The 9,225-nt window shown below is 57.9% G+C and overlaps 2 protein-coding genes across 5 annotated transcripts in view; one reads left to right on the forward strand and one right to left on the reverse strand.

Annotated features, from left to right (window-relative positions):
• Positions 1-1,520, forward strand: part of STX1B (syntaxin 1B) — a 15,389-nt gene extending 13,869 nt beyond the window's left edge. Inside the window, exons 8-10 of the mRNA XM_027126375.1 lie at positions 778-915; positions 1,017-1,127; positions 1,384-1,520. Coding sequence (XP_026982176.1) covers positions 778-915; positions 1,017-1,127; positions 1,384-1,464 — 330 coding nt within the window. The 3' untranslated portion in view covers positions 1,465-1,520. The remainder of the gene's footprint in view (positions 1-777; positions 916-1,016; positions 1,128-1,383) is intronic.
• Positions 1,521-5,015: 3,495 nt separating this feature from the next.
• Positions 5,016-9,170, reverse strand: HSD3B7 (hydroxy-delta-5-steroid dehydrogenase, 3 beta- and steroid delta-isomerase 7). 4 transcript variants are annotated; one of them, XM_027126359.1, is made up of 7 exons: positions 8,630-9,170; positions 8,089-8,260; positions 7,711-7,866; positions 7,303-7,411; positions 7,126-7,225; positions 6,610-6,772; positions 5,016-6,079 (listed from the first exon to the last, which is right to left on the reverse strand). In XM_027126359.1, the coding sequence occupies exons 1-7, from the start codon at positions 8,741-8,743 to the stop codon at positions 5,664-5,666; spliced, it is 1,230 nt and encodes a 409-aa protein (XP_026982160.1). In that variant the 5' UTR covers positions 8,744-9,170; the 3' UTR covers positions 5,016-5,663. The 4 variants fall into 4 exon arrangements, with proteins under 4 accessions (XP_026982160.1, XP_026982161.1, XP_026982159.1 ...); XM_027126358.1 differs by having other exon boundaries at positions 5,520-6,079; positions 8,089-8,275; XM_027126361.1 differs by having other exon boundaries at positions 5,520-6,079; positions 8,089-8,256; positions 8,630-8,734.
• Between the last annotated feature and the right edge of the window lie 55 nt (positions 9,171-9,225).

The following is a 9,225-nucleotide window of genomic DNA, read 5'->3' on the forward strand; positions in this document are numbered from 1 at the left end:
CTAAGGAGATGAGGATGGAAAGGGAGACGGGGCCTCGACTGCTAAGGTGAAGGTGTGGAGCCTGTGGGTGGTGGGGAGCCTCGGAGGGCTTTAGAGCAGAAGAGTGTCTGGATGTGGTCTAAACAGTGAGTGGTTTGGAAGGTGAGTGGTCTGGCTTCCGTGGGGAGGAGACATATCTGACTATGGGTTAGAGTCTCTCCCACTGACTCTTGAGGGCTGCAGAGCATTTCCTTATTATTTCTCCCCCGGCCCATATCATGGGGGCTCCAGGACACACTGCCTTCTCATCTGGGCCTCCTTTTCTGCTTCCACTCTCTGCTGTGTCCCCTTCCATTATCCTGTCTGCCTTTGACCAGATGGTGGCCCCCAATCCTGACAGGGGTCCAGGACCCCTGTCTCCCTTCCCAGGGCCTCCCTGGTGTGTGTGATAGAGACAGCCCTGGGCTGAGATGGCGGGCTCAGGGCAAGTTTTCCTTCTTGTAATTTAACAGATGTCTCTTTAGTGCTTCCTGTGTGCCAGGTACTATTCTAATTGATACACACATAGTCATTCACTTAATCTTCGTACAACCTTGTGAGGTGTGAAGTATCTGCATTTTCTAGGTGGGGAAACTGAGGCCTGAAGAGGTTAAACAATTTGCCCATGGTTACAGCTAGTAAACGCCAGCCAGGTTCGAACCCAGATGCTCTGGCTGCAGAATCCAAGCTCTTCCGGGAGTGAAGGGTGGTCTGCAGCTCTCCTCCCTCTTCCCCCCTGCCCCTCCCCTTTCACCCTAGATCAAAATGGACTCACAGATGACAAAGCAGGCACTGAATGAAATCGAGACAAGGCACAACGAGATCATCAAACTGGAAACCAGCATCCGTGAGCTGCACGACATGTTTGTGGACATGGCCATGCTTGTGGAGAGCCAGGTACTGCCTCTGCCACAGGCCTTGGAGAACCTCACCCGGGTCCCCGGGATCCCCTCTTCCAGCCCAGCTCCCACCCCATCCTATGCATGTACCCTCTGCAGGGCGAAATGATTGACCGCATTGAGTACAACGTGGAACATTCCGTGGACTACGTGGAGCGAGCCGTGTCTGACACCAAGAAAGCTGTGAAATATCAGAGCAAGGCCCGGAGGGTGAGCCGGGGCAGGCGGGCCTGTGGAGCAGGTGGGCTGGAGCCGAGCGGGCGGGGCTGGGCTCAGGCCAGGGCTGAGGTGAGTGATGAAATCCCGCGAGAGGCCTTATCTCTGGTTCTGACCTCTTCCTTTTTCTGTTTTCTCTCCCCTCTTCTTTTTCCTCACACCCTCCTCCCCATCTGTCTGTCGGTTTGTGTGTCTCTTTACCTCTCTGTCTCTCTGTCTCCTCCCTCCCTCTCGCCCTTCCTGCCTGCAGAAGAAAATCATGATCATCATTTGCTGTGTGGTGCTGGGGGTGGTCTTGGCGTCATCCATTGGGGGGACGCTGGGCTTGTAGGCCCCCCACCCCTGTCCCTCCCAGACCCTTCCCCACCACATCGGGAGCAATACCCCCACCACCCCTTCACTCCATCCCCTGCTCCAGGCTCACCCTCAAGACAGACCCGGGCAGCACCCGCAACCTTTACCGCCTGTCAGACCCTGGAGTCCCTGGACCTCCCCCCCGCCATGGACCACCCCCCGCCCCCGCACGTAGATAGCAGCAGGCGTGATTACACGTGCACACCAACATGCATGCCGCCGGCACATGCTCGAGACGTGTGGACTCCCCAGCGTGTGTGTGTGTACGTGTGTAGATGTGTGTAGAAGCACCGAATCGCCCTCTCTGCCCCCACCTCAAGTCTGTGTGTCGTCTGAGCTTTCCCCCTTCCCCTGGGTTGTTGTGTAGACTGTGGCTGGGTGTGACACAGCAGCCATCAAGCCCCACTCTTCTGTCTTCTGTGAATAGGGGTGTGTGTGTGTGTCTGTGTGTGTGTGTGTCTGTGTGTGTGTGGCGCCACAGATCCGTGGACACACAGTTTGCCTACATGGAATTTTGTGTTTGAGTGTTTAAATCCAATGTAACAGCACCTCCTCCACTGACACCCCCCTCCCCCATGTCTGCTACAGATGGGGCAGGTTGTGAGTGTGCAGAGGCTCACACTAACATTCCCAGAGGATCCAGGCACAATACACACACAGGCCATGGCAGACACCCCAGCGTGATGTTGAGCAAACCCTCCTGGCTTAGTCACCCCGGGACTGACATGTCCTGGGGAACATGTGTGTGTGTGTGGAGTTCAGTCGAGGCGAGTGGAAGAATACACGTGTCAATAACCTAGCTTGGCCTGTATATCCATGTGCATTTCCCCCAATAGGTAATGTGAGGGACGTGTGTGTGTGTGTGTGTGTGTGTGTGTGTGTGTGTGTGTGTGTCTAGGATGTGCCTGAAGTGTCAGTAGGTCTTCTCCTGAGACAGAGCCCTCCACATTTTGCACTGGACATCTGTTTTGGGTGGGCACAGAAATCTATATTTCTACGCTATCTAGAGTACGCCTGTGCGAGTGTGTGTGTATGTGTGTGTGTGTGTGTGTGTGTGTGTGTGTGTGTGTAGAGGATTTCTACGTAGTGTGTTTCTATCCCCCTGTGTATTATACACACACGTTTACCTTCAAGGACCTGTGCCCCATCCAGGTTTGTCTATCCAGATTATTTGCCCCCTCCCTTTCTCCCCAGAGCTGCTGGCCGCTATCTGGTGTGGCCACACACTGCTGCATCAACATTGTTCAACTGCAGCTTCCTGCCCTGCGTGGTTGGATCCCCTGTGCATACATGCCCACGTGCTTATCTTTCTCGGTCAGATAGGCCTGTACATGTGGAAGCTGGGACACCTCAGTGTGCTCCCACCCGCCCCGGCAGATGAGGCCACACCCAGGCACACACATGCACACAGGAGCCGGCGTATGCTGACGCTGGCGCTGGCACGGTGCCGGTTCAGGCGGGCACTCGTTTGCACATGAATGCCTCCCTATTGATGGGAAGGGCTATTGATGGGAAACATTACTGATCACGGGAATGTCAAGGGCTATTGATGGAAGGGCTATTGATGGGAAGGGCTATTGATGGGAAACATTACTGATCACGGGAATGTCAAGGGCTGCCCCAGGCTCTCAGAAATAACCTTGAGCACTAACCTCAGAACTGAGAGGCCAGCGATGGTCCCCACCGCCCCATCTGATGCTCTGGCCTTTGCCTCAGGAACCTTGGATTTAGGGAACTGTTTATTTCCGACGTACTGGAGTGGTCTAAGTCCTGGGGCCCATGCCCTGGACACATGTCCTGCTGAAATGTCACCGATATCTGTTCCCCTGCAGGCTGAGACTGAGGGTGGGACACGGGCCTGAGTTTCTGACGGTGAGGAAGAGGCCAGCTCCTCCCTTGCTGCGTAGACAACATATGCATCAGTGGGTTTGTGCGATGGGTGGCAGGTGGGAGGTATGTGGGCAAAGGACAGTGTTAGAAGCCTCCCACTCCACTGGCCCAGGAACACAGACCCACATATACAGGATTGAACACACAAGTACAGGAATGCGCCCTGCCTTGGGGTCCGACATCCGTGTGCACAGGGTGGACTTTGGTGTGTGTGCAGATCGTTTCCTGGAGTCCCTCTTCATGTGAAGCGTGTATGTGTGAGAGAGAGACAGTTCAGATGTGACCTTCTGGAACATAGTACCCCACTCCCACCTCAGCTCAGATAGCCAACCTCTTCCCTACCTGGCTGGGCCCTGCCTGTGTGTGGCCAATATATATATATACATATATATACATATATATATATATACGTACGTAAACCCCAAGGTGGGCTGTTCGTTCCCACAGTGCCCTTTGTCAGGACGGGAAGTTTGCCCCCGTATCTGACTGCAGCCCTCCTGCTCCCACTCAGGCTTCTTTGGGGACATCAGAGCAGGCCCCAGCACCCCCCACCCCAGCCTTTTTCCTTCCTGTGGTCCAGCCAGGATACCCTTTCATACCAGGCGTTTCTGGGATTCCCACAGCCTTGGGGCCACAAGGAGAAGGGTGGAGCCATGGCTGGAGTGATGCAACCGCCTCATTGACTGGTATTAGGCCCGTAGCTGCCCATCTCTGGGCCTCAGATGGACCAGAGCATCCCTGAGGGTCTGTTCTGCCCCAGCTTCTCTAAGTCCCACACATCACATGATGTGTTTGCTTGTTGGCTGCTGTGTCTGTATGTGTCCTGGAATGTTGTCTGGGGGCTGGTGTCTTTTGCATGTTCTCAGACAAGTGTGTGCTGCCCGCCCGCCAAGCACCTACAACCATCAAGCCCCTGTGTGCCCCGTGGGTGGTCCCGGACCTGGCCAGGGCTCGCTGCTTCCCCTCCCCCTTTCTCCCTCCCCCTGCCTCTCACAAAGCACACTGCGTGTCCGTCCCATGTGCCTGTGGGTTGATGTGCGCTCTTGCCACGCCTCGAGCGTGCGTACATGATGTGTTCTATGCATTCACCCTGCCCCATTCCCAGCCTGCCCCGCAGAGGACAAGATGGGTGGCCCCCGGCTCCCTCCTCCCCCACCCCGCCTGCTGTGCAGCCGTGTGCGTTGGCGTTTCTGTGTCGCTGGCGTGTCACGTGATATAGCCGTGTTTGCTGACATGAGCCCCTGCCCCTTCTGTTTCTCCGTTGGTTTCTAGAGCTCTTTCCCTCTCCTCCCCAGAGGGAACAGGACTCCTGGGGCCTGGCTGGGGGCCCAGAGCCAGGCCACCCTCTCCTGTTAGCCCTCAGAGTCCCATTTCTCTCTATTGGTGACCAAGTTGCAAATGGATAAAACACAGGAAAATTCTGCCCCCCTCCCAGCCCTGCATGTCCTGTCCCCAGAGCCCCTCACCCCCACCCCGGGCCGGGTCGGGCCCCGTGGGACGGGAGAAATAGCAACCAATCCAACAGCGGGCGTGCTGTGTGCTCACTTCCTTCTGTCCCCACACGGGACGGGCGCCGTGGGGAGTGGGAGACATGGTGGGAGGCGGGTGTGGGAGCTGGACAGGTGGATGGACACAGGCTCGGAGAAGGAGCTTTAATCCAGGGCTTGGACTGGTACAGCATTACTGGGGCATCCTCAGGCAGAGATCAAACAGTGCTGCAGGAACTGATTTGGGTAGAGGGGTGGCAAGAGGTGAAAATACACAGATTTCCTCAGCCTTCGTTGAAGAGAATAAAAAAAGATAAATGTCCAAGGGTAATAAATGTTTTAAAATAAAATAATGGGACGATGAACCCCAAGGGGGGACAAAGGTGGTGGGAGGAGCCAGAAAGCATCTTCACTCTGAACCCGGCTCTGAGGATCACACCTGGATATCCGAGGTCCAGCACGAGGCCCTGTGGAACTTCTACCCACTTCCTGCTTGAAAAGCCAGAAATGGGATGGGACCGTGGAGAACGTCAGGGGAGTCAGACCCTCGCCAACCGGCCGTCAGGCCTGGGTTGAGAGTGAAGACACACTTGCTCCAAAACCCTGCCCTAGAACTGAGGGGTATTAGGACACAGGCTCAAGGCTCATGAATTACAATGTGGAGAGCTCTAGGACAGCCAGTCTGGCACCAGACCCCTCCTCCTCCGGCTCTAGAATGGAGCCCTCCCTCCCCACCAGGGTCTGAGGGCTCTGGACCTGGATGGCTGTGCCATGCTGGCCTCCAGGCCCAGCTCCACCATCACTGGGCTGAGCCCTCCACGGCCTGCACCCAGCGGATGGTGCGGGTCCTGCTCTCCTCCCAGGAGAACAGGGGCTCATAGCCAAAATGGCGCCGAGCCTTGTCGGTGCTGACGGTGAAGGTGGTGTTGGCCATAGCCAGCGTGTAGGGGTTGAGCAGGGGCGCATAGAGCAGCAGCGGCCGCAGCAGCCACTGCAGCAGGACATTGAGGGCAGCCAGAAACAGCAGCAGCCAGTAGGGCAACAGCGGGCGGGTGCCCACCAGCCGGAGCCCACAGGGGCCCAGGAGCTCCATGTTGAAGTCCTCATAGCTCTTGTAGGGCGAGTTGTCATAGCAGAAGTACACCTGGCCACCCATGAGTGCAGCTCGGTGCTGGAGCTCCCGGGCCACCAGCACGTGCATCCAGGCCACGTTACCTGTGGGTAGCGGGGGAGAGGGGGTGCCGAGGAGAGAACCGGGGGCGGATATGTCCTTGAATGCCCTTGCAACCATGTAGATACTGCTCTATTCTGGGCCAGGGCATGGACAAGCCACCCCGTCCTTGGGCCCACGTAGATGCTGCCCACATAACTACGGCCCTGCTGAAGGCTGCTTCTTCCAGGCCCCTGTAGCAATTTACTCTCCCAGGCCAGCCTATATGGTTGCTACTCCTTCTTCTGTTAGTCCTGGGTAGATGCTCCCCCTCTCCTCTCCTGGGAAGATGCTGCTCACAAAACTGCAACCCCTTCCTCAGCCTATGACATGGTATCGATCTCAGCCTTCCCAACTGGCATGGACACTGTTTTGTCTGTGGCCCCTGCAGACGATGCCCACATATCATAGTCTGCTCTGGCCCATGTATAGACCATCCTTTTTTAGCCAGAGTATAGAACACCCCCTTGCCCCAGTACCATGTGGGTCCTGCCCTGTTTTTTTAGCCTCCCCCAACGCCTAGCCCGGGCCTCACCCACGTAGACCCGGCCATGCTCCACAGAGGCTGGAATGGCCCGGAAGAGCCGACCCCCCAGGCGCAGGCCCTGGCGGTAGAAGTCCCTCATGATCTGGTGGCCTTCGCCGTAGATACCGGTGGGACGCAGGGCACATGTCACGAGGGGCAACCCCCCGAGGACCTGGGGGCAAAAGGCAGGCACTGCTAAGACCTAGGACCCGGTGGTTTGCCCTCTGCCCTGATCTCCTCAAGCTGGAGATGGAAGGAATCCAGGGCAGGATGCAAAGGAGCCCACGGTAAGAAATGAACAAACAAAAAACCAGGGGCTGCCCTGGTGGTCCAGTGGTTAAGACTCTGCCCTTCCACCGCAGGGGGCTGGGGTTCGATTCCCTGGTGGGGGAACTAAGATCCCGCATGCCGTGCAGTGCGGCCAAAAGAGGAAAAAAAAAAGAGAAGCCCACAGGCCCTGGCTCTGCCTCTGCCTGGCAGCCCTTTCCGCCCCCGTCTCCTACATCTCATCTTCTCCAGTCTCACCTTCCTCCCATTGGCTTCCAGGACGAGCTGCTCAGCTAGGGCCTTGCTGCAAGGATAGGGATGTCTGTGTACTGCTTCGTATGGGGTATTCTCATTGCCCCTAGTCGGGGGAGAGGGAAGATTCTTAATGCTGAGGGGAGATGGGGCCCTTGAAGTATTGGGGGAAGCTCAGCTCACCTGTAAAAGGGCTGGCCTTTGATGTTGGGACCCACAACTTCCATGCTGCTTGTGTAGACCAGGAAGCGTGTTCCAGTCTGCACACACGCCTCAATCACGTTCCGCGTGCCTGGGGGAAGGCGGGAGTGTATCCAAGCTGAAGCTTCCTCCCCCTCTGCGTCTTTCCCCTCCCCATCCCAAAGCTGGATGAGGACACGTGCCTTCTTTCCCCAGGCCCAGGGAGAACCGCCGCAGGCCAGTGAGGGCCGGCCTGCCATGACAGGGGCAGAAGTGTCCACAGGACAGATTGTCACAGGAGAATCACAGAGGTCAAGGTCAAAGAGGGGGGGCAGGAAACAAGCAACCAAGATCAGGCCACGTGCCAGGGGGTATTGAGGACATTGTCAGAACAGGTAGGGAGCATCTCACCCTGCACGTTGACCTCATGGATGGTCTCAGGACTGGTTTTCCCAAACACGTCCACCAGCCCAGCTGTGTGGATGACCACGTGGGCTCCGGCCACAGCTGCTGCCACCTCGTGGGCCTGGGTCACGTCCCCCTGGATGGCAGTCACCTGCACGGGCCCTGAGAGTGGGTAGGGGCAGCCAGAGGCAATGTCAGAGCTGAGGCCGTCAGCCAGCTGCTGGGTTCGGCCCACACCCTTGGGCGCCACACTTTCCCAGTGTGACTCATTCATCCTATCCATTCACACTGGAGAACATAACAGGCATCATCTTTTCCACAAGGAAGGGCGTCCACACCCTCCCCCGCCCCCACCCCCACCCCCACCCCGTCCCCACCAGTCACCTGTCTTCAGCTCCTCCAGCCAGGGACCCAGGTGTAGGTCAAAGATGCGCAGCTCACGGAGCTGGGGTTCCTGCTGCAGCAGCATGCGGACCACATGTTCCCCCAAGAAGCCACAGCCACCTGTGACCAGGTACACCAGCTTCTGGGCTTGTGCAGAGTCTGCCATGCCTGGCTGGGGAAAGAGACACTGGCGCGCCTGGGTTGAGACACTGCCCCAGCACCAGCAGCCCCGTGACTCCTAGGAGGGGCCCCTGGCTGAGTGGCCTGGAGCAGTGACCCAGAGGCCAGAGCTGTTTCTGGAGGCTGTAGCTGTCAGTGCAGTGGCCAGGCTACCTGCCCTCTGACCCTGCCGGCTGCAGTTACTGAGATAAGGGGGAGGGCTTGGCCTGCAGGAAGGGGTCAGGGTTTGAGGTGGAGGGAGAGGTTCTGGGACAGAAAACGAAGGGTGGTTGGCAGGGAGCTGGGGAGGCAGAGTAGAGGAAGGCGAAGAGAGCTGGGATTGGGGGAAGGGACCCCGGGCCCTGGCATCACCACTGCCTACCTGCAGCCACAGTCCCAGGCCGCCCAAACCGGCCACCGGAGGCCGTCTTCTACAGGCTCCTGGGCCAGCGACACACCGTCCCCTTCCGCTTGCTCCTCCTCCCTCCCGGCCCATTCCAGCAACAGAGACCAGCCCAGCCTCCACCTCTCCACCCCCGACACTCTTGCCACAGGGCACCCTCTGGTGGCCGCTCCGGGCTGCACTGGCATCTGGTTCCAGCAAAACTTGGGCAAGAGGGGTGGGGGAGCCAGAGCCTGCCGGGTGGATGCCGAGTAGGGTTTTCAGCCACAGAATGGAGCAGGCAGGGTGACCTCACTCCCGGTGCATGATATCAGCCTTTCCCTCTTGCTGGATTTCCCAGGAGGCCAGAAGCCCAGCAGCAGCTGTGGTTCTGGGAAGGGAAGGGAGGCCTGACCTTGGCCCCACTCTGGCTGGCCTTGGCGGGGGATTTCTGGATGGCTCTTGCAGCCTGTCTGCTGGCCCAGAGTGATGGTGGCTGAGTCTGCAGGTCTGGGATCTTGCCCAAAAGCCCCTCTACCCACCCCAAACGTCAGGCCACCTATTTCCCTGTCTTCACCTGCCCCACCCTCTGTCCT

The sequence above is a fragment of the Aethalodelphis obliquidens genome, unplaced genomic scaffold (genome assembly GCF_003676395.1).
Source record: "Aethalodelphis obliquidens isolate GAN/ISIS:26980383/991018 unplaced genomic scaffold, ASM367639v1 scaffold30, whole genome shotgun sequence".
In the NCBI taxonomy this organism is placed as follows: Eukaryota; Metazoa; Chordata; class Mammalia; order Artiodactyla; family Delphinidae; genus Aethalodelphis; species Aethalodelphis obliquidens.

Bases quoted from the DNA above. Each gene is read 5' to 3' on its own strand.
- HSD3B7 (XM_027126358.1), bottom strand. From the start codon at position 8,743: ATGGGCCGGGAGGGAGGAGGAGCAAGCGGAAGGGGACGGTGTGTCGCT. The intron at 8,276-8,629 runs GTAGGCAGTGGT...CAGGCGCGCCAG, and splicing joins GCCTGGGACTGTGGCTGCAG to TGTCTCTTTCCCCAGCCAGG. The intron at 7,412-7,710 runs GTGAGATGCTCC...GCCTTCCCCCAG, and splicing joins CCATGAGGTCAACGTGCAGG to GCACGCGGAACGTGATTGAG.